This window comes from Mus pahari, chromosome 4, assembly GCF_900095145.1.
Source record: "Mus pahari chromosome 4, PAHARI_EIJ_v1.1, whole genome shotgun sequence".
In the NCBI taxonomy this organism is placed as follows: domain Eukaryota; kingdom Metazoa; phylum Chordata; class Mammalia; order Rodentia; family Muridae; genus Mus; species Mus pahari.
Window position 1 is genome coordinate 98,192,144 of NC_034593.1, and position 24,525 is coordinate 98,216,668.

General features: G+C 43.5%; 2 protein-coding genes across 2 annotated transcripts; one reads left to right on the forward strand and one right to left on the reverse strand.

Moving 5' to 3' along the window:
- Nucleotides 1-862: 862 nt before the first annotated feature.
- Nucleotides 863-6,881, reverse strand: Tmem167b (transmembrane protein 167B). The gene is made up of 3 exons (XM_021196350.2): nt 6,683-6,881; nt 4,602-4,733; nt 863-3,412 (listed from the first exon to the last, which is right to left on the reverse strand). Exons 1-3 carry the CDS (start codon nt 6,690-6,692, stop codon nt 3,330-3,332), a joined length of 225 nt encoding a protein of 74 aa, XP_021052009.1. The 5' UTR covers nt 6,693-6,881; the 3' UTR covers nt 863-3,329.
- A 7,919-nt stretch (nt 6,882-14,800) lies between these two features.
- Nucleotides 14,801-23,753, forward strand: Taf13 (TATA-box binding protein associated factor 13). Its single transcript, XM_021196665.2, has 4 exons — nt 14,801-14,852; nt 15,969-16,047; nt 19,809-19,906; nt 22,676-23,753. Exons 1-4 carry the CDS (start codon nt 14,826-14,828, stop codon nt 22,844-22,846), a joined length of 375 nt encoding a protein of 124 aa, XP_021052324.1. The 5' UTR covers nt 14,801-14,825; the 3' UTR covers nt 22,847-23,753.
- Nucleotides 23,754-24,525: the final 772 nt, after the last annotated feature.

A 24,525-nucleotide genomic window follows, 5' to 3' on the forward strand; every position in this document is an offset into this window, starting at 1 on the left:
GAGAGAGAGAGAGAGAGAGAGAGAGAGAGAGAGAGAGAGAGAGAGAGAGAGATCTGCCAGGCGTGGTGGCACACGAGGCCAGACTGGTCTACAGAGTGAGTTCCAGGACAGCCAGGGCTACACAGAGAAACCCTCTATCGAAAAAAAAACAACAAAAAAAATCTAATTTTCAAATTCCATGAATGAAGTAACAATTACAGAAAGCACATTAATACCCCACTCCCTCCTGTCCCTTTTCCATAAGGGGTGATGGGTGGCAAAGTAATAACAAAAAAATTAACCATTATAAGAAAATGATTTTTTCTGAAGCTGTAATTTGTATTTCTCCCAGGCCTAATTGGCTGTTCAATAAACAAACACTGAGGAAAGTCTCACCAAATGCTCCAGAATCCCATTGGCTCAGATATTTCCTAAGGGTTAACCTGATAACCTCAGAATGACGAACTTCACCAATAATGCCAAATGACACTTTTTTTCTGTTTTGTTTTGTTGAGACAGGGTTTCTCTGTGTAACAGCACTGGCTGTCCTGGAACTCTGTAGACCAGGGTGGCCTCAAACTCACAAAGACCCTCCAAGTGCTGGGATTAAAGGCGGGTGCCACCATGGCTGCGACACTTGTCTTTTAGCAACGGGCCTGCTGGCTAAGTGTCCTAGAGCTCACCAGAATGGCAGTATTTACTCCAGTGAGCCAACATGCTATATAGCATGGGGAATGGCAGTATTTACTCCAGTGAGCCAGCATGCTATATAGAATGGGGAATGGCAGTATTTACTCCAGTGAGCCAACATGCTATATAGCATGGGGGAGCCCAAGAGAGCATTGGAAGGTTCAATAAACACACATGACAAAGCAGACAAAAAAACAGGGGGAAAAGTTTATTTTCAAGGATTGTGCCAACAATGGTGAATAAAAAAAGGAGCCGATTCAACTATAAAAAAGGAGCTGGTTTCACGTAGCACAGGGTTGATACCGACGCCAGCCTGAATCTGAAGTAATATTGTTACCCTCATACCTCCACCTCTGAAGGACCTCCCCTAGAACAATTTACCATTTTTTCTTTGCCAAAAAATGAAACACATCAGCCTAAATAATAAGTACACCAGGTTTCTATTTACCTGATTACATAAAGCCAAAAATGAAATAGGCCATTTATTTCTTCCTGTACTTTTTAATACATTCTGAAAACATCTCAAATATAATAATGCAAAACATTTAGGCCAAGAGGATCCACGAAGGAAGCTGCAGAATGAAAGCTGTTTAAGAAGTGAAACTGTTTTCTAGACAGTCAGAGAAGCCAGCCCTATTTGAAAACAAGTCATTAAATACAAAGTAACTAGTGTTGTGCCTACTTCTCAAGGGACACCCAGTTGGTCAACAGGTCTCAAACTCCCACCCACAAGTTCTCTCCAGACCCATTAAATTGTTCTCTCTCCTGAGGAAGGATCCTTAAGAATGACCAGAAAATAGCAATCGTTGCAATTAGTCTGTGGACCAATTCCTAGAGAGCCTTACACATGCATCATGTACTTGGTGACTTTCTACACTGCTGCAGACGCTCACAGCACTCAACTGCATCAGGACCTGCGCTTCCCAGCAGCCTGTTCTGGTGCAGTGTGCAGACAAAAGCGAATTTCACTTCTGGGAGTGAGCCCCTGCCCTTGTCCTGTCAAGCTTTCTGACACACAATTCCATTGAGCATGTGTGTACTCGTGTGTACTGTAATATTAGACCTACTTTTTGTAGTCCACTGTTGTAGACTTCACATTTACGAACTGATTCTTTTGCAGGTATAAGGAGGGAAGGGAGAAATCATCCCTTCAAATGCAGAGTCATCTAACATCACCTGCTCAGGAGTCCTCCCAGAACTCCACGGAAAAGCCCTCAACACTCAATTGCAAGGCTTCATTTTTCTTTCCTCAGAAACACACTCATTTTATTAATGAATTCTACGAGCTGACCAAATGTTAGTATCAGTGGCTTTTCTCATTTCAGTTTCTCATGGTCTTAACAGAGAGTGAAATACTGCAGTATGGACAACACTAAGAGTTGGCAGAGACACAACTAAAAATTGCTGGAGACCAGATTAGACAACAAGTTTGTGTCTTTTATAACATGGCAAAACTCCCATCTACATACATTTTCATCACAATAAATTCTTATACTAGATGAGCTTACTAGTATATGAATTGATATACTAATTTACTTATCTCTTCTACCAGAACTTCAAATATATTAATCAATTATGTTTTTCAATAGTCCCCTCCCCCAGCATTCGTATTTAAAACTGAGTAGCAGTATTTAGCACTAGGAATTTAGAAAGTGTTTAAAAAGCTTTAGGAAATAATGAGAGTTGGTTCCTTTTCTCTCTCTCAGTCGGTTGAGTGAAGTCTTCTCTGGGGACACTGGTTAGGGACACTGGTTAGCCTTGCTTGGCTGTCACTGCTTCTTACTGATAGCCCTGGCTTTCCCATGTGCTCAGGTTCTCTTGAGAAATCCCTCGGGCTGCCAGCATGTGGCAATCTGTTCTCTCTGCAGTGAGAACCACCCTCTCTCAAGTTCCCAGATGCACAGAAAGAACACACTTCAACAGCCAAACAATTGGTTTGCCTTTCACAACTCCCAGTTCTCATCCCTCATCCAGCCCCTCTCCCCCTCTCTCTCCCTCTCTGCAATTCACCAGATCCCAAATAGCCAAAGAAAAAAATGAAGCCTGAAAAATTATCTCCTGGCACACGCCTCTAATTCAGGAGGCAGAGGCAGGCGGCTCTCTGTGAGGTTGAGGCTAGCCTGCTCTACATATAGAGTTCCAGGACAGCCAAGGCTATGCAGAATGCCTCTCTTTACCTTCTGGGAAGTCTGAACAAAGCCTCTATCATTCCCCAGTGAGCCTGTTTTCAACCATTCTGATGAGGGACTGAAGAGCCAAACAGCCGACCAGCTGTAGGTTGTTTTTACCAGTGTTGGAGAATGAACCCAAGGCCTTGCCAATGCTAACCAAATGCTCTGCCACTGAGCTACCACCCAGCATAGGTGTTTAAGCAGGAGATACATAATCATATCAGTGGGGGGTGTGGTTTATCTGGACATACAGGCTTGCTGCTGAGGGCTGATTAACGCAGAGATCTAAAGGTTGGCTTTCTGGAATCCCCTGAAGCAAAAATGTTCGTGACCAAGAGTTTTCCCCACATATGGCAGGCAGAGGCTTCAGTGTCATCTTGGAGACACTGATGATTTTAGCTCAACTCTCCTATACTGGGTCCAGGTTTCTGACAAGTTCTTCATCTTTATCCCCTTGGTTGGCAGTTGATGAGCTGGAGGGCTTGGAATTCATTTGATAAACAGGACGTAAAAGGCCATCACAATGCAGGCGATTGCAACAGCAGCATGCAGCCGGGTTCCAATCACAGCAGCTGGAGGACAGACAGAAGGAGACATCACACTAGGCTCTTCACAAAAGCCTTGCTGCTTTCAAACCACGTGCTCAATCTCTAAAGAGAACCATGGGTCTCGAGAGTCTGGAAATGATCTTAAAGGATACCCTTATGCTCTAGGCTCTACGTGAATTGCTTACCCCTGGCCCCTTTTCACTTTTTGAGATAGAACCGCGCTGTGTAGCCCTGGCTGGCCTCCAATTTGTACCTAGAACAAGAATGTCCTTGAACTCAGAGATCTGCCTGTCTGTCTGCCTCTGTCTCCCCAGTGCTGGGATTAAAGGTATGTGCTGTCATGCCTGTCCTCCCTAACCCTTTAGAGACAAAGGCTCACTATGCAATAGAATTCTAGGGATGTGTCACCATGCCTGTCCTTATTTTACCCTATTTAAAAAATACTTATATAGAATTCCTGATGAAGGTGCCCAAAATAAAAAAGCTTATATATATATATATATATATATATATATATATATATATATATATATATATAATATTTTAAAATATATATATTTTCATTCATTATGGTAAAAGTTAAGGTTCCAATGTGTTCTCTTAAAAACAAAGATAAGTGGAAAAATATTCTTCCTGATAAGAGGAATTTCAGGCCAGCCTAAAATGATTAACTTGTAAAATATCTCCACCTCACCCCATGAGACCAAATACTGGCCAAGAACAAGCTCATTTCTTGGCTTCCCAAGCAGCTAGAACCACAAGCATGTGCCACACCTGGCATTGTTATGTGTCTTTTAGTTAATCCTAGAACACCAAAATTACCTAGAAAGCAAAACAAACAAGTCTGCCTTAAGTAACGGCTAATTTAAAACTTAGCTCTTCCCTCAACTTTATCTTATTAGCAGACCGTAAGCAAAGCACTTACCACACAATTGTGAGGACCTCAGTCAAAATCCCAGAAGCCACATAAAATATGGCTATAGCAATACAAACCTGTACTCTCAGTACTTGTCGGCTAAGTAGGCAGGACAAGTTCCAGAAACTCACAGCTCAGCTAGCCAAGTGTACATAGCAACCACCACACAACACATCACAAACACACTCATATAGTAAAGATGAGTCCAAATATCACCCCGGTCCTATGCCTTCTATTCTAGAACCACACTGCTCAGCAGTAGCTACGCTCTCTCTCTGCATGCAGGTAAGGTCTTACCTTTGTAGAATACACCCCACACTCCCTTCTTCTCTGACAGCAGCCAGGTTTTGAGACGAGGTACTTTCTTGAAGTAGGCACAGGTGCAAACAAAGAGCAAACCAAACACCAGTATCCCATCCAAGGAGTACACTGTCGCACAGAGAGAGAAGGGAGAGAGTCTTTGATGTTGCTGTGCTGGAAGGTGATCCTGCCCAGACGTCAGTGCTGAGGTCACCTCAACGGCAGTGCCAACGGTGAACAGGAAGGGTCCACGATCTTGGCACTGTTTCCCCAACCTGCTTGTAAAAAGCCCTTTATCGCTCCACTCCCCGCCCTCACCAAACACTAGAAGGCACGCGTGTATTTGTGTGGCACTCTTGGAAGTAACTGAGGCTAGTACTTGGCTTTACCAGTCCTGGGAGTCTGAGCATACAGATTTACATATGTTCTTGATATAAATCACTCATCTGATGTAGGAAAGCCCAGTCTTTAGCCAAGATTTTCAGATCTGCATCTGCTGGTAAAGCATATGTTACGGCAGACCATAAAGGTTAATGGAAATTCCAAGAGTTAAACCTCATATGGCTACACTTTTGCCATACTCCGTTGCTATTTCAAGTACAGTACAGTTTACAAATCATATTCATGCCAGGACAAAAGGTGTGCATAAAACAGAAGTCAGGAGGCACTGACATCCAGGAGGCACTGACATCCAGGAGGCAGAATGATGTGCCCCTGGGACACTGGCATTAGCTAAGCGCAGCCCAAGGTACAAAGGGAGCCCATGTCCTGCTTCTGCTTCAGGCAGGGTCCTGCCGTGTAGGCAGGGCTGGCCTTAAACGTGTGACCTGCCTGCCTCCTCCTACTCAACACTGGGCTTGGAGGCATGCCAATACAACCTGCAAAGCCCACTCTCGAAACAACAAAACGAAAATGTATCTGATGCTTACACGACACAGAAAGCTCTTAGACGTGTGTTACCCAGGGAAGCAAAATGAATTACATAAAGGCAGATTTTATTCAGTAATCAGCTGTGCTGGAATATTTTATTTCCTAGTTCACACTATGTCTTCCTCCGCTCCTTCTTTGACTTTGTGTACTATGGTAAGACTGACTACCCTCAAAGCTTCAGATGGATATTATATACATACAATCAGGGTCTTTGCCAGTTCCCACCAGTTCTGGACCATACTGACTTCTTCCACTATGTCACAGCTAGTTCCAGTATCAGTCAGCTCACAGACAGTTTCCATGGACGCCTCTATGTCTTACTCTTTTGCTCTTATTAAAAGTTCTTATAGACAATGTCAAAATTCACAAGGGTATGACATTTCAGTTTTCAGTGTCAAGTCTATGAAAGTCTATGAGAAATACTTTCCTGAGCCTCTCCAATCACAGTACCTAAAAAGGCTTTCTTATTTCCGTTCCTGTAAGACTGACTATAAAGGTCTTAATGCATCCTCTAGAACCTGAAAATCATGACTATAAAATGGTTGGAGGCAACCTGGAAAAATTACAAGTGCTCTATCATTAATAAACGGCGGCTTCTAAATCCACCCTTCGCGATATTAGCCAGAAGCTCCAGATGGAGCCACCCAACTAGGACTTTAGAGTCAAACGAGTGAAGGCTTTTTTTTTGTCATTTAAATTAAAAAACAAAACAAACAAAAACTTTGGGGATTGTTTACAATCACCTCCCCCGCAAACGGTGGACTTTGATGCCATTCCTAGGTCCTTTCAACCAGCTTACTGTCAGAAAGTATGAGACCTTAGGGGACTGGATAACAGCTTCTCTTCCCTGGGGACTAACAACAAAATTCTATAGTGACCGACCTCCCCAGCGGCCAGAACCAACTTCTAGGAAAGAAAAGAGTAAAGGATGATAACGAAAAAGTCAGGTGTGGCACTAGGGTACCTTGATGGGCTTAAGAAAAGAGAAACTGCAAGGAGCATCCCAGACAGGAGTTAGGGGCTCCCCAAGGTCCAGGGGGGCCGGGCTGGGAGGGGGCGGGGGGAACGGCCACGTCAGTCTAGCCCCGCCCGCCACGTCTGGTCCCAGTCCTCTACCGCCACCCTCCGCTCGGGCCCCCAACTCTCACCGTTCGTCATGGCGGTAGTGCCCGGCCGGCCGGGGTGAGGGGTCCCGGTTCAGCTGTGGCGGCTGCAAAGGCGGGGGAACCCGGCTCCCACTTGACACTTCCCGATCCGGGCCGTGGTGACGGGAAGGAGCCGTAGTACGCAAGCGCGAGGGCCGAGCGAGAGAAACGCCGAACTCAATCAGGCGTAATTAGCTGATCGTCGAGCCAAGGCCCCACCCTGCCTGCGTAGCGTCTGCGTCCCTACGTAGTGCGTGGAGAGCGTGGTGGGCGAGGCTTCCTTTCTGGTCCTGGCAACCGGATGTCCGCCTGCTTGCCCCTGTCTAACTAGACCGAGTGGACCGAGACAGTATGTTTGAAAAATAAAGACTGTAGGTTTGCGCTGCGGCTATTGCTCTATGTATGTGCGTATATCTGTGTGTGTGTGTGCTGCAGCCCGCTTACAATGGTGGGAGAGTGACTATGCTTTTTTTTCTGTCACATGTTCATTGTGCCAGAACACGTTGTTCTCTACATGAGAACAAAACTTAGGGTTCCAGTGATTCATGACCAAGAAACAAAAGAAAGCCATCCCGTTTCCTCCAACTTATTTAGGTGACAACTGGTAATGAAATCAGGTACAGTTCCAAGAGAAAACACTTGGGAACCAGGCTGTAATTCGAAGGAATTGCACGTACGTAAGGTGGCTCGCGTGTGTATACTCAGCAGGGTCACTTTATCTTACCATTCCAAGCTGAAAACGTCACCACTGTCAGGATAGTTGGACTGTCTTCTTGGGGCTTGTTTGTTTCGTTTTGTTTTGCTTCTATGCTCTGCAGTAGTAATATGTCCTGTAATATCTGAAACCCGACGAGAGTTTGAGTGCAGAGGGGGATACCACAGTAGTTGCTCAGGCTCCTGGGACAGCCGTTGTTAGGTGGCTTCTTGCGGAAATCTAGCCAAGCTGCGTCTGACTTTCGTAAACGAAGTAAACTTTATAACAATAGCCACATGCTTCCGATCCTAAGGCTTTCGGTTGTAAGAAGCATTCAGACGGCTTCCTGTTTGTTAGAATGACTTTTTCTTTTCCTTAAATTAACAGGATAGTTTCCTGTATCTGCAGAGTTTAAGTCACGCTGGCCTCACCTCTTCAGAAATCTACCCTACCATGACTTCTCTGAAGATGTTTTGACTAGATGATGACAGTCTAATGGTGGGCTGGCGTGCAGGGGACAAAGCTTTAGGTTCTGCTTTGTAAGCTGGGACCTTCAATTATAGACAATTGGGTCTGCTTTACTAGAGTCTGACAGAAAGTGCTGCACTCAGAAACCTAAGAATTCTGTCCATTCCTGCTACAGTGCCATCTGCTGGCTGTGAACTGCCTGGTTACCTAGAACAAAACTGTCAGAAGACTTGGAATGGACAGTCAAGAGGAGGAAACCACCAGCAGCAACGTTTGATGTAGGAAAGAGTCCTTGAGCAGGGCAGTGGTGGCACAAGCCTTTAATCCCAGCACTCGGGAGGCAGAGGCAGGTGGATTTCTGAGTTCGAGGCCAGCCTGGTCTACAAAGTGAGTTCCAGGACCGATACAGAGAAACCCTGTCTCGAAAAAAACCAAAAGAAAAAGAAAAAATGTACTCAAATTAAGACATTACAGAAAAAATAACCTAACATAATCACTAATACAATCACTTGGATTACATATGTGTGGGAAATACAGGACATTCCACAAACTAGGGACTACATGTGCTTTTCTTGCTAAGACCTTTGGTAGGTTTCCAGCACCCAAGTGATGGCTCACAATTGTGTGTCCCTCTAGTTGCAGGAGACCCTGTACTAAAGTGCCTGGCTGACTGTGGTTAATGCCTTGACAGGATTGTACTAACTGGTAGCTTGAGTATGCTTGGCCCAGGGAGTGGCACTATTAGGAGGTGTGGCTTGTTGGTGTGTTACTGTGGGGTGGGCTTTTAGACCTTTTCTCCTGGCTGCAGTCAGATCGAGATGCAGAGCCCTCAGCTCCTCCAGTGCCATGCCTACCTGGACAACGGCCACGCCTCCCACCATGATGATAGTGGACTGAACCTCTGAACCTGTAAGCCAGCACCTTTGTAAGAGTTGTCTTGGCCGTGGTGTCTCTTCACAGCAATGGAAACTCTAACTAAGACACTAACTCATATACACATTGGCTTATACATTTCACAAGCACTGTCGTCTTGGGTCCCAGTCCCAAAGTACACTTCAATCAATTTAAACAGAAACAGGAGACTGGGAGTCTGGCCACTTGGGCTCACAAAGGATTAAGAAAGCAAAAAGTATCACCTATTGCCAGAATTATTTTCAGGACACCAGTGTTCTTCCTTTCTGAATAGTGGTTGCCCAGGATTATCTTGTCTACCTGGCAGAATTCTGTCTGTCTTGTTAAGAACACAGGGACCTGTTTATAGACTAGGGGGATTCAGGGTTGGTTGTGACCCTAAGATGCCTTCTTTTTTTTTCTTTTTTCTTTTGTTTGTTTGTTTTGTTTTTGTTTTTTGTTTTTTTTTCCCAGACAGGGTTTCTCTGTGTAGCCCTGGCTGCCCTGGAACTCACTTTGTAGATCAGGCTGGCCTCAAACTCAGAAATCTGCCTGCCTCTGTCTCCTGAGTGCTGGGATTAAAGGCGTGCGCCACCATGCCCGGCTAAATTTATATATTCTTAAAAATATATTCAATAAAAATATGTTGAGTTTGCTGGAAGCCTTGTCTCGCCAGAGAGGGCGTCAGTCCGGGAGTTAAGGTGCCAGCAGCTCAGTGGATCAGTGGCTTCAGGCTCTTCTCTCTTGAATTTGAGAAAAGAAATTCATAGCCCACAGAGAGAGTTTAAAAGTTTTATCAGGGCCGGGCCTGGTGGTGCAGGCCTTTAATCCCAGCACTCGGGAGGTAGAGGCAGGCGGATTTCTGAGTTCGAGGCCAGCCTGGTCTACCAAGTGAGTTCCAGGACAGCCAGGGCTATACAGAGAAATCCTGTCTCGAAAAACCAAAAAAAAAAAAAAAAAAAAAAAAAAAAAAAGTTTTATCAGGGAAGCTTAAGAGACAGAAGGCAGAGCTCCTGGACAGCAGGGCCAGACACCAGGAAGTGGGGTACCTACCATGGAGCTGCTAGCCTAGAGGAGTCTAATCATGGCTAAAACTAAAGTGAGGTGTTGGGGAGCAAGTGGTCACTCCAGTTGGCCCACTCACTAAGTATTCAGGAGTTTCCTCCTGCTTTCCTGCAGGTATTCAAGCATAGTTTACAAAGCGAGAGATTCATTTAAGAGAACAGCCTTAATGTGGAAAAAAACTACTTGCTCTAAGTGATTCTTGTGGTTTGAATAAGAATAGCCCCCATAGGCTCCTGTATTTGAATGCTTAGCCATCAAGGAGTGGCAATGTTTGAGAAGGATTAGGAGGTGTGGCCTTGTTGGAGAAAGTGTGTCACTGGGGAGTGGGCTTTGAGGTTTAAAAAGCTGCTCCACCCCCAGGCACAGTCTCTCTCTCTCAGCCTATGGATCAGGGCATAACTCTTAGTTCTCTAGCACTTTGCCTGTCTGCCACCACGCTCCCTGTCACCAGACTTCTGGACCTGATGAGGATGAACAAAGATTCTGAAACTGTAAGCAAAGCCCCGATTACATGCTTTTGCTTTGTAAGAGTTGCTATGGTCATGCCTCTTCATAGAAATAGAATAATGACTTAGACAGGTTCTTACCCTAAAAATATCTAACTAGTTTCCATCTCCTTGCCAGCTGGACATGGTGGCTCATGTCTGTAGTCCCAGCACTTGGGAGACAGATAATGCAGTCTTTGTGAATTCATTACCAGTTTGGTCTACACAGCAAATTCTAGGCCAACCAGGGCTGTGTAGATCCTGACTCAACAAAATTTGTGTGTGTGTGTGTGTGTGTGCGTGTGTGTGTGTGGCCCAAATTCCCCAAACTCCAAAAGGCAATCCAAATACCTAGAGATGAGATCATCTGGACTATAAGAGGGTTTCTAGCAGCGTGGTGAAAGCCAGCATCCTCAGAAACTTCTGAAGCCGGCTACGTCTATCAATGGCAGTCATCTCCTAGCAATCAAAGCACACGAAGGCCTCCAGGCTCCGTCAGTATTATAGTACCTGTTATATAGTTCAAAGTCCACCCTAGCATGCTAGCTCTTCTCACTTCCTCCATTACTCTAAACTTCCTCTAGTTCACGGGTGTCCCTCCTGACAGCTACTTATCCTTCTTGAAATGCAGCATTTTTCACTATTCTCCCCTTAGATTCCTGCTCCTGCTATCTCTAGATGCTTTCTTTACTTTCTCCCACATCCCTAGCCCTGGTCTTGTCCAGTCTACTACTGTCTCTCTCTGCTCTGGGCTCTTCCAGATGCCTTGGCTGTTCTTTCTCTCATATCTACAATAAAACCTTTCCATACCAGGAAACAACAGTGTTGTCAGTTTATACATATATATCTATTTCTATTGTATAAATGTATACATACATGTTGATTTCTCCTATATAAGTATTGCATTAAAGCGGGGAATTGGTGGTACATGCCTTTAATCCCAGCACTTGGGAGGCAGAGACAAGTGGATTTCTGAGTTCGAGGCCAGCCTGGTCTACAGAGTGAGTTCCAGGTCAGCCAGGGCTACACAGAGAAACCCTGACTCAAGAGAGAGAGAGAGAGAGAGAGAGAGAGAGAGAGAGAGAGAGAGAGAGAATTGCATTAAAATGGTAGACCCTTTCTAGGGTTATTTGATTAAGTGAACCACTATTTACAACAATAGTTGCCCCCAGGCATTACTCCATCAAGACTGGCTAGCACTGTTGACGTTCATTTGCTTAAAAAGTATTTACCAATCAGGCATGGTGGTGCATGCCTTAATCCAGTACTCAGGAGGCAGAGGCAGGTGGATCTCTGTGAATTTGAGGCCAACCTGGTCTACAAAGTGAGTGGAGGAAACCCTGTCTCAAAATCAAGCAAACTGGGCTGGTCAGATGGCTCAGCGGGTAAGAGCACCAAACTGCTCTTCCAAAGGTGCAGAGTTCAAATCCCAGCAACCACGTGGTGGCTCACAACCATCCTTACCAAGATCTGACTCCCTCTTCTGGAGTGTCTGAAGACGGCTACAGTGTTCTTACATATAATAAATAAATAATTTTTTAAAAAAAGTGTACTTACATATAATAAATAAACTAAAAAAAAAAAAAATCAAGCAAACTGGGGCAAGAGAGATGGCTCAGTGGTCAAGAGCACTGACTGCTCTTCCAAAGATCCTGAATTCAATTCTCACCACCAACTACATGGTGGCTCACAACCATCTGTAATGAGATCCAATGCACTCTTCTGGTGGGTCTGAAGACAGCTGCAGTGTACTCATATAAATAAATAAATAAATAAATAAATAAATCTTTTTTTAAAAAAAATCAATCAAACAAACAAAGTATTTACCAGTTCCTATGGCATAAGCACTTGCTAGATTTTGCAGGCAAAAATAAGTCCCTGCTCCCCAAGAGAACAAAACATACTGGGTAAGACAGACGAATAAACAAATTTAAGAATATACATTATATATGTGGTATTATTTTTGATTCTGTAGAATATCTGCAGACTCTTTTTAAATAACATTAAGTGAGGGTCTGAAAGTAGGCACTTGGATGAGATCCTGTAGGTAGCTGGGGTCCAGATAGGTCTGCGGAGCTTCAAAGCTCCCCTCTGTTTGTTACTGCATTGCCTCCAATTTCTGTGCTCTGCACCCATATCCATCTTTGAGGATTTTTGTCCCAAGCATTAGGCTTCTGACTTGCTGGAACACCAGGATAGCCTCAGTGCTGTCTGTCCCCGACAGACACGCCTGGGTCACTCTGGCTCTTAGAACACAAATTCAAGGAATAAACAGCCCTGCTGGACTGCGGCATCTCAATTCATGCTTCGTCAGTTCATCTCAGTGGACACTGGAGAGCTGCCAGTTCTTGCCAAATGCCTGTCAGTCCAGAACAGTAGCCTGTTTGTTAGAATCATTGTGGTCATTGTGGTGAATGCCAATCAGTCTTGGGGACCATGACCAGAGCATTCTGGTTTAAACCAAGAATAAGTTCAGTCCCAAAGGCGCAGCTTGCAACAATAGCTTCTTTTGAATGAAAACTATTTGAAAAGGGATTTCAAACAGGCATTCATGGATGCTACGCACATTTGCTTCCAGACTTTTAAGTGTAAGGAATGAGCTAACCTTAGGACGTCAAGAAACGGATGAGAAACAGACTGTTTTTCATAGGTTTAAGGTTTAGGAGAAACTGCTTACAGGTAAGCCACAGACAGACAGAAACAAGCAGAAAATGGGGCAGAAAGTGAGAGTTGTCAAAAACAAAAAACAAAACAAAACAAAACAAAAAACCCAAAAAAACGAAAACTAAGTGTCACAGGGGGATGAAGGAGACACTGTCTTCAGTCAGAGAAGGCTTTATGAAAGAACAGACCGTTCATTGGGCCTGAAAAGCATGCAGCCTCTCTCAACAGGAAGAAAAACATTCCAGTGGGAAAGGAGCCCTGATCAAAGGCTGGGGAGGGAAAGTTCAAGACCAGCCTGGAGTTCACTGCACTCCATTCTTTACTAGCTCACACTGTGCATCCCTCCTCGGGTCTTAGCCGAATCCCTGCCCGTTCCAAGGAGGAAGCGTCCCCCACCCCAACAGACGCTTAGAAAATATATGCCATCAAATTCATGAGCCAGCTACACTGTAATGTTCTCTTGCATTATTTGTCATTTTATGGATGCTGAATATATTTAGCAGTTGCTTGTCAATTATTTGTTTGGGGGGGGGGCTGGGAGATGGCTCAGTGGGTCGAGGCACTTGCTGCCAAGGTTGACAGCCTGAGTTCAAGCTCTGGAATCCAGGTGGTGGAAGGAAGGAACCAATTCCTGCAAATTGTCCACTGGCATTTACACAAGCACCTCGGGACATATGTACAGATGCACACAACAAACAGCAAAGGAACAAACAAGTGAATGTAAAAAACTTGAAAATCTGTTATGTGAATAGCCGAGTGTGGTCATATAGAACTGGAATGTCAGAATTTGTGAGGAAGAGTGTTGTGTGACATACTTTTCCTGGGGAGGCAACACACACACACACTTATGCAGGCACACATATCTATTAAGTCAGAAAGGGAGCCAAGAACAAACCCAAGGAGCAATTGCACCAATGTCTTACCTGGTAACCTAATTGAATTTTGTGGGGATTACAGGTGAGGGCTCACATATGAGGGATGGAGATGACTCATAAGCAACTGCATCACAGCAAAGCCCACTGCAACACAGATGGTAACTCACAAAACCTACGCCCCTGCCATTCTGTACACAGCTGGCAGGAAGCTGGACTGGCTGTGACTCCCTGAGTTGTTAATGACTCTGTTTTAAGTTGCTGGGGTCAGGCCCTCAAAAATCATGTGTTCCTGTTTTCCTAGATATGTGAGATGTGAGCCTCTCCCTCTTGTGTGGAATATTTCAATCCAGAGAAAACTGACAAATGACAGAATAGCAAATGATTGTCAGTCATTGCTACTCCGTTTTCTTTTCTTTCTTTTTCTTTTTTTGTTTTTCGAGACAGGGTTTCTTTGTGTAGGACAGCCAGGGCTACAGAGAAACCCTGTCTCGAAAAAACAAACAAACAAAAAAAGCAAAAACAACCTTCCAACCCAAACTACTTATAGACCTTTTTAAAATTATGCATATTAACGGGAACGGTTAAGAGCACTGGCTTCTTTTTTTTTTTTTTTTTTTGGTTTTTCAAGACAGGGTTTCTCTGTATAGCCTGGTTGCCCTGGATCTCACTTTGTAGACCAGGCTGGCCTCGAACTCAGAAATCCAATGGGCTCATGAAGCTTGAGCTGATCTCGAACTTGAAGCACTCTTGTCTCTGCCTGCCAGGTGTAGAAATTTTCCAGCGTAGTACACCACGCCTGGCTTCTTTGTAATTTTTAATTCCTCCTTCAGGATTTCACGCGTAAGAGCGCGTCACTGACTTCCAGCCAATCTCAAGGCCCAGGTTAGGAGAATGAGCGTGCACGCCTCTCCACGCAACGCCCGCCAGGCCGGAAGTGACGCACGGATCTTATAAAAGTGGCCAGCCGCCGGTGGGCGGGTTCAGAAGGCTGGCGAGCAGCTAGCATGGCAGATGAGGAGGAAGACCCCACCGTGAGTGAGCGCCTGTCTCAGCCTGGTTCCTCACTCCCTCCGGCTCACTGGCGGAGGCAGAGTCAGACCCGCTTGTGCCTTAGGGAATCCCGCCGAGAGTTCCGGGGCTCCGCGGTGTTTTCCTTTTCAGGTTTACCTTAGTCAGTGCGTGGGACAGGACGGGAAGGAAGAGTAGAAAGCGTCTCTCTTTGACCTGGATCTTCCCGACACTGAGACATCTAGAGGGTCATAGGAGATCAAAGATGGTCAAAGCGGAACCAGCAGCCCAGATGCTGACAAAACTAGTGAAAATAGTGGAGAGACGATGAACTAAAGACAGGAAGCTTGAGATCCAAATTCTCCTTTGGCATCGGTTTTCTTGTCGTGTCCAGTTAAGGAAAGTTTTTAGCCCCGTATTACCAGGCGCTTAGTAAATGTTGCTTCCGATGACAGCAGGGAGTAGATTTTAAACTGTCAGGTCTTTTAGAGTAGTCTTGCTTAACAGTGTGACAACTAAATTGGCTAAAACCAAACCCAGAACCTGAGGTCGTTAGAACTTTACACGCACACGGTGTAGGGTCGTTAGGAGCCGTAATACAAGCCTTCTTGCACGGCTTGAGAATTGAACTAGGGCTTATGAGGCCTTTGGTGCTAAATTTTCGTGGTTTTGTGCTGTTTGTTTTAGCTTATCACTTTTGACAATGAAAAAGGGTCACTGGGCGTGGCGGCGCACACCTTTAATCCCAGCACTCGCAGAGGCAAGTGGTTCTCCATGAGTTCAGGCAGACAAGGGCACATAGTGAGACCACTTTGTCTCAAATTAAAAAAAAAAAAAAAAAAACATTTACAGTCACATCTGGCAACCTACAGCGATTAGACCTAGTTTGGCCTCTATGGGCAACTGCAGGCACATTTATGTAGGCACACACAATACACATAAATAATAAATGCCTTTCAACAGAAAAAGATGAAATGAAAAGAGTGCTGGAAGTGTAGCTCAGTGGTCAAGTATCTTTAGCATCGTGAGCTGCTGGGTTCAATTCATAGCACTCTAAAAAGAGGGCGAGCAGGAAGAGACCCGAGGGACTATCATGTGTGCTGCAATCATTTGACATGTCCGTGTTTTTAAATTTCTAGTTTGAGGAGGAAAATGAAGAAATTGGAGGAGGAGCGGAAGGTGGCCAGGGGAAGAGAAAGAGACTTTTCTCGAAAGAATGTAAGTTGTGCTTTCTAGTGTTTTTATTACAGGTGGTGAAGGCTTTTGCACATGTCCTTTTAGAGTAGATATGTATTGTTCTGCATATATTTGCTTAGAGGGACAGTGTTTTCACACTTGCCAATAAAGTTGTCTGCTTTTCTTCTTTCTTCTTCTTCTTCTTCTTCTTCTTCTTCTTCTTCTTCTTCTTCTTCTTCTTCTTCTTCTTTTTTGGTTTTTCGAGACAGGGTTTCTCTGTGTAGCCCTGGCTGTCCTGGAACTCACTCTGTAGACCAGGCCAGTCTCGAACTCTGCCTCCCAAGTGCTGGGATTAAAGGTGTGCGCCACCACGCCCGGCTGTCTCCTCTATTTTCGCTTGGGTTTTTTTGGACAGGGACTTGCTGTGTGGTCCAAGATGACCTTAAACTTGTTCTTCTTGCCTCCATGATTCCCTCCTTCTTCCATGTAATGGTACACAGATGGTACCAGAGATGGAACTCAGGTCTTCAGGCTTGGCAGCAGGCGACCTTACGTGCTGAGCTATCTCCCTGGGCCGCCGTATTATTATTATTGTTGTTATTATTATTGTTAATTATTATTATATTACATCATTTCCCCCCTTCCCTTTCACCCCTCCAAACCCTCCCATATACTCCTCTTTGCTTTTTAAAACTCATAGGCTCTTTATTAATTGTCATTGTGTATATATACACATATGTACATACATTTTCTCTCTTCCTCTCCCTCTCCCTCCCCTCCCCCTCCAAGCCCCCTCCCCCTCCCCTAAGTATGTCAGTACAACTTGCTCTGTTTGTTTTCAAGGGCTTACCATTGGTTGGAACAGCTGGTTAGTGTGCTTAACTCTGGGGAGACTACTCCTCCCTTTCCCAGCATTCCTTGGTTGCCTGCAGTTCTTCTAGGAGAGCTGAAGCTTCCTGGCTTCCCCCACGCCACATTAGCATATCTGTTTTTATTGCCTGGCTGGCTTCTTTGTTTCATATAGCCTAGGCTACCATGTCACTGAAGAGGACTTGAACTTCTGATCCTCCTGCCTTTACTTCCCAAGTGCTGAGATTACAGGGGTGTGCCACCATGGCCAGTTTTATTCAATGCTGGGAATCAAACCCAGGGCTCTACAGATGCTAGATAGGACCCTCCTGACAGAGCCACATGCCCAGCTCTACAGATTTCTTTTTCTTATTGTAACAAGGAGTCTCAAAGGATCTACTGTCATTTGTCTATGCCTTTATTAACCCTTTGGCCAAATATATGCATCTTATATAACAAATTTTCTACTCCCAATGAGATAGGTGAATTATGCCCATCAAAATGTTAGTGATGGGTATCTTCCTCAAATATATAAGGAAAAAACAGCCCATAGTGGGAAATTATAACATACATCACTTTAGCTAATGATCAGATTTAGCATCATCAATGATACACTGATATGAGAGTGTCTTGACTTTGGTATTCTTTCAATAGCATGTAAAAGCATTCTAACCTCAATATAATCACAAGAAAGCAACAGACAGAACCGTCTGCAATACTGACTAGGATGCTTGTTGAGGTCTTAAAAGACAGGGAAGAGCTAAGGAGTTGCCACAAGTTGGATGGAACAAAATACAGAGGTGTAACGGGTAAGCAGAGTGAAGTCTAATGGGGGTCTGAAAAAGAGGCCTGGGGACGGTAGCTCAGTGGTAAGAGCATCTGCCTAGCATGTGTGAAACTCTGGTGGGGGATAGGGTGGAAACAAGGAACCTGAGCAGAAAAATCAGTACAATCTAAATAATAGTGCTAATTTTTTTTAGCTTTGATGAATATTTGTTATATAAAAGTAAGGGGAAGCTAGATACTGGGCATATGGGAACTCTTTTTTTTTTTTTAACTCATCTGAAAGTCTAAAATTGTCTCTTAAAAAGACAAATTTTAAAAATAGAATTCAAAAAATATATAGAATATTGGCTGCTCTAGTTGTTTCCTTCCTTCTGTGTTGGGACCTAAAATCTCAGCATTGTGAACTCACCGGATAACTGTACTCCAAGCTGGCTTCCAAGTCCCACCATTCATTTCTTCTCTTTGTTGCTTCTGCCAATTTTTACTTTTTTGTTTTTCAAGACAGGGTTTCTCTGTGTAGCTCTCGCTGTCCTGGAACTCACTTTGTAGACCAGGCTGGCCTCAAACTCAGAAATCCACCTGCTTCTGCCTCCCAAGTGCTGGGATTAAAGGCGTGTGCCACCACACCCGGCCAGTTTTTACTTCTAAAGAGGAATTATCTTAAGGCTGGATATAGTGATATATACTGATAATCCCAATACTCAGGAGACTGAGGCGAGAGGATTCTGAGTTTGAGGTCAGTGTGGGTTACACTGACAGACACTGTCTCAAGTCCCTCTCTTCCCAAGTAGTTAGTTAGATAATGATAATTGTCATAAAAGTAAAAGTGATGGGGCTAGCAAGATGGCTCAGTGGGTAAGAGCACTGACTGCTCTTCTGGAGGTCCTGAGTTCAAATCCCAGCAACCACATGGTGGCTCACAACCACCTATAATGAGATCTGATGCCCTCTTCTGGTGTGTCTGAAGACAGTTACAGTGTACTTAATCTTTGGGCCAGAGCGATCAGGGTTGACCGGAGTGAACAGAGATCCTAAAAATTCATTTCCCAACAACCACATGAAGGCTCACAATCATCCATCTGTACAGCTACAATGTACTCATATACATAAAATAAGTAAATCTTTAAAAATATTAAAAAATTAAAACAATGTAAAAGGACTTAATAATGTACCGATTTCTTTTTTTACAAGTATATTCTGCGCTCCTTTAAAAACAATTATAGTTGGTCATGGTGCTGCTTATCTTAACCCCAGCACTAGGGAAGCAGAGGCAGGTGGATCTCTGAGTTCTAGGCTAGCATGGTCTACTTATTGAGTTCCAGCTCAGCCAGGGCTACATAGTGAGACCCTGTCTTTTAAAAAGTAGTTGGTGGGGCTGGAGAGATGGCTCAGTGGTTAAGAGCACTGACTGCTCTTCCAGAGGTCCTGAGTTCAATTCCCAGCAAACCACATGGTGGCTCACAGCCATCTGTAATGGGATCCGATGCCCTCTTCTGGTGTGTCTGAAGACAGTGACTAACATATAAAAATAAATAAATCTTTAAAAAAAAAGTTGTTGGTGTATGTGTGGGTGTGCACATGCCAAGACACATGGGGAGCAGAGGACAAGTCTGTGAAGTTGATTCTCTCCTGCCTTTACCTGGGTTCCAGGGCTTGACTTAGGTAATCATGAAGCGCAGCAAGCATCTTTTGCCACTGAGCCATCTTGCTATCTTTTCAACTTCCTCCTCTTTTTAAAAAAAAAAATTTTTTTATCTGGGCAGTGGTGGTCCATGCCTTTAATCCCAACACTCAGAAGGCAGAGGCAGGTGCATTTCTGTGAGTTCAAGGCCAACCTGATCTTCAGAGTGTGTTCCAGGACAGCCAGCAAGGGCCATTTGTTACACAGAGAAACCTTGTCTCAAAAGGTGTGCATGTGTGTATGTGCTCGTGTGCACACATGTGTGCATATAACAACATTGTCTTACTGCATAGACTAGCCTAGACTAAACTAGGTCCACTTGTCTCTAATTCCTGGCTGCTGGGGTTAAAAACCAAGCAGCACCATGCCCAGCCATAATTGTGTCTGAACCATTGTTTATAATTTGGTTTAATCCTAGTTGGTATGGAAAGTATTCTGGTGACACTTGTCAATCTCTGAGTCTGGCAACACTCTTGCTCTCTCACAGTGCGCTGTATGATGTATGGGTTTGGGGATGACCAGAATCCTTACACAGAGTCAGTGGATATTCTCGAAGACCTTGTCATAGAGTTCATCACTGAAATGGTAAGAGACTGTTGTAACTATAACTTTTTTTGTGTGTTCATTTTTGTAACTGTTAGTTAATCGAAGATTTGAAATGTTAACCTTTAGATAACACTACCACTTTTGAAATAAGCTATCCCTTAGAGCGCCCCCTTTGTGTGAGTTCCTGGCTTCCATTTGCCATTACTATGAATATTACATTAATGTATCCCAGTGCTTCAGAGTTTGTTTTATTTATTTATTTTATTTTCACTTGGTGCGCACAGGTGTTTTGCCTACAAGTGTGTCTGTGTATGGTATGTGTGTCTGGTTCTCTCAGAGGCCAGAGGAGGGTGTTCGATTCCCTGAAACTGGAGATACAGATGGTTGTGAGCTGCCATGTGGGTGCTGGAAACTGAACTCCAGTTCTCTGGAAGGATACCAATGTTCTTAAGGACTGGCATGTTTCTATAGTCCCTGAGTTTTTGTTTGTTTGTTTGTTTGTTTGTTTTTAATTATTTATTATTATATATAAGTACACTGTAGTTGACTTCAGACGCACCAGAAGAGGGCGTCAGATCTCATTACGGATGTTTGTGAGCCACCATGTGGTTGCTGGAATTTGAACTCAGGACCTTCGGAAGAGCAGTCAATGCTCTTACCTGCTGAGCCATCTCACCAGCCCCCAAGTTTTATTTATAAAAGCATAATATCCTTAAATAAAATTAAAAGTACTGCCTGTAATCTCATCCAGCCTAAGTTCTTTTCCTTCTAGTGCTTATTTAAAGGTATGTACAGTTCATGTAATACCTTTGGGATTTTTTTAAAAAGTTATTTCACGTGCATTGATTTTACTGCATTTATGTATGTATGTATGTGTGGGTGGGTGTCAGATCCTTTGGAACTGGAGTTACAGATAGTTGTGAGCTGCCTTGTGGATGCTGGGAACTGAACCCAGGTCCTCTGGCAGAGCAGCCAATCTAACATCTTAGATGACCACGTTTAGGGTTTTCTTCCTTTCCTTTGTTTGGCTGTATTAGCAGGGATGGGGTTACTGAGTTTGGTTGGTTTTAGTCCTTATGAGTGTTCACCCTTTACTTTGGACTGTCTCCTTACTACAGAATAAAAGTGAAAAGATTACTCAGCAAGGGCCAAGGCTATTTGGTGTGTATGCAAGAGCCTGCACCTGTGGCAAGTATTTAATCCAGTTTAACTCAGCTCAAGGAAAACATTAGCTGTAGCAGTGCTAGATCATGCTAATATGCATGTGTGAGGCCCTGGGTTCAGTCCCCAGCACCACATTAAATGACAGAGCCTGACATAGTGGCTCATACCTGTAATCCCAGAATTCCAGAGGTAGTCAGGAGGATCTGCTACAAGCTAAAAATCCGACCTGGTTTTTGTACTAAGTTCTAAGCTATCCAGAGCTACATAACAACACTCTGACTTTAAATAACTACAATGAAACAAATACATCTTCCAAACAAACAGACAAACAGAAAAAACAAACACAAAGCAGCCAGGCCCGAGAAGATGTCATTTCAGTGTGCTCAGCATTCCTCAGCATTTGGGAGGCTGTGGTAGGCGGACCCCAGGTTTAAGACCAGGCTAGGCTACATAGTAAGACCCTGTCTCAACAAACAAAAACAAAGCCAAGCATAATGGTACATGCTTTTAATTCTAGGAGTTGTAACAGAGGCGGGAAGATTGCCTCATTTGAGACTAGCCTACATTCCGGGATCCTGTCTCAATAAAAAACAGTCAGGAACCAGAGACAAGTTGGTCTGAGTTCAGGGCTAGGCTGGTCTACATAGTGAGTTACAGGTTATATAGTGAGACTCAAAAATATGTCTCAAAAAAAAAAAAAAAGAAAGAAACAGCAACAAAAAAAATATTACAGTTGTATCTCCAAGTATAGATTTTGATATAAAAAGTTTAAGCAGTCTTAGGACCAGACTTACTATTTAGCCTCCGTGAACTTTCCTTCCTTCCTTCCTTCCTTCCTTCCTTCCTTCCTTCCTTCCTTCCTTCCTTCCTTCCTTCCTTCCTTCCAGCCTACTGAAGCCTGATTGTTATTATTTGCTTAGTCTCTATTAGCTATTCATTAGCCATCCCCAGAACATTTAACAAGACAACCTCCTGGAAGAAAACCAAACCAAACCAAAAAACTTCACATATATCATACAACAAAACAGAAGTATCTTCAAATTTGCTAGGTTTTGTTGTTTTGGACTATCCATCCATCCATCCATCCATCCATCCATCCGTCCGTCCGGCAGGATCTTACTATGCAACCCTGGCTGACTTGGAACTTGCTGTACAGACCAAGGCTTATCCTGAACTCCCAGAGATTTGTCTGTCTGTCTTCCAAGTGCCGGGATTAAAAGTATCCATCACTCTGTCCAGCTAACTTTGGTAGTTTTAATGTCCTTAATGGGGGAAAAAAAAAGCCTATAAAGCTACTGCTAATTATGAAAAAAAAAAAAAAAAAAAAAAAAAAAAGGATAAGGAGGGCTGGAGAGATGGCTCAGTGGTTAAGAGTAGTGACTGCTCTTCCAGAGGTCCGGAATTCAATTCCCAACAAAAGCATGGTGGCCCATAACCATCTGTAATGGGATCCAGTGCCCTCTTCTGGTGTGTCTGAAGACGGTGTACTCACCTACATAAAATAAATAAATAAATCCTAAAGGAAAAAAAGAGATAAGGATATGACCAGACAGATGGTTAACAAATGTAAACACCAGCATGATTAATAGCACAAATTAAAACACAAAAACATTTAACCTTTAAAAATGTGTTTCCTTGTCATAGACTCACAAGGCAATGTCGATTGGCAGACAAGGTCGAGTGCAAGTTGAAGATATTGTCTTCCTAATTCGAAAGGATCCAAGGAAGTTTGCTAGAGTTAAAGACTTACTCACTATGAATGAAGAATTGAAACGGGCTAGAAAAGCTTTTGANGAAGCCAACTATGGATCTTGACACTGGTCNTAATTCCCGGGATTTTGGTATTTTCCATGGAAGCCATACATTGAAGTTGTTGTCTGCAGTAATATCATGATAGCTAGGTATGCAGGGAAAGAGGTCTTCTGCCCTAGCCTCCCGTTGCCTGCCTTTATCTGACCATATCTNAATTGCTTACTGGCTTTAATAACTCCTAAGTTAAAGTATTGCAAACCATGCAGTTCCACCTGAAAGGGGGGAAGTAGTATTTATTCTTGCAGTAGATGTGTGTGTTCCAAGCTGTATACCATTGATGCATAACATGCAATCTGAATGTCCTTTTGATTTTATAAATGGTGAGGCTTGTGCTCTGTGTATCTCAAGGTTTTAGAGGACAGAGGTGGGAGAAGTTATTAAAGAGAATGAACTGGCTTGTGGGTTTTTTTTTTTTNAAGAAACTAAATTCTTGTCTTACTAGATCATTTGTTTTTAATATTCTTTTCTAAAGAACACTTTTTAAAAAAAAGAAACTAATATTTGCTAAGTGTTAGAGGTCCTCATCTTCCTTGATGACTATAAAGCTTCCAATACAAATGCCTTCAGTAGTGAGAACAGCAGAGCTTACAGAGCCGATGCCAGGACAGGTGTTTCTGGTTGTGCTCTAGTGATGTAAATGTAAGTACTTTCATTGTGAGAATGTATAGTCGATTAAACCTGTATGTGGTTGTGCAGAACCATTTTCGTTGTTCAGGCTTTGTGTGTAGTTCACTTACGGCATTAAATTATTATTCTGCTTAGCTTATAATAAGGATAATCGCATTTAAAGAGGTTACTGAATGTTACTCTGAAACTTACTGGTGCTTCTTAACATCTAAATCAATACTTGGGGAAATACTAGCTGTTTAATCTACTGATACAAGAAATAAAGAATGAGGAATTAAACACATCAATACTTGAGTTTGTGTTTGCTTGTTTGTGCATGGTTCTTATGAAACAGGGTTTCTCTGTGCAGCCCTGGCTGTCCTGGAACTTGCTTTGTAGACCAGGCTGGCCTCAAACTCACAGAGATCCATTTGCCTCTGTCTCCTGAGTGCTGGGATTAAAGGTGTGCACTATCACACCCTGCTGATTTTGTGATTTAACCCCTTCTCAGGATATTGTGTCCATTACTGTATGATAGTCCTAACTCTTTACTCTTGTTTTTCTGTTATTTTTATATTGTACCTCAGTTGATGATAAAATTTAATGCATAACTGGACTGATCATTTTATTTAAAAAAAAAAATAGTTGAAGGGACTGGAGAGAGAGCTTAGATAACTCAGAGGTTAAGAACATTGGCTGCTTTTTCTAGGGGGACATAGGTTCAAATATATATATTTGTGTATCTGTATGTAAGTATGTGCACAAGAGTACATGTGCGCAAGCAGTTGGTTAGAGGATTTCAGATCCCAAGGATCTGAAATTACAGGTGTTTGTGAGCTACCTGGTGTGGTTGCTGGGAACCAAGTCTTGGTCATCTTCAAGCAGTATGCACTCTAAGCTGCTGAGCTAATCTTGCCCTGGTTGGGTTTTTGTTGTTATTTGCTGGGGGAAGGAGATGTTTTGAGATGGTCCCTCACAGTGTAGGGCTGGCCTTGGACCAACTCACACTGTTGCTGAACTTCATCCTTGAGCTTCCACATGCCAAATGCTGGGAATACGCTCATGTACCACTGTCA

Coding starts and splice junctions, on each gene's coding strand:
- Tmem167b (XM_021196350.2), bottom strand. Junction 3,413..4,601: donor GTGGGGTGTATTCTACAAAG/GTAAGACCTTAC, acceptor TCTGTCCTCCAG/CTGCTGTGATTGGAACCCGG.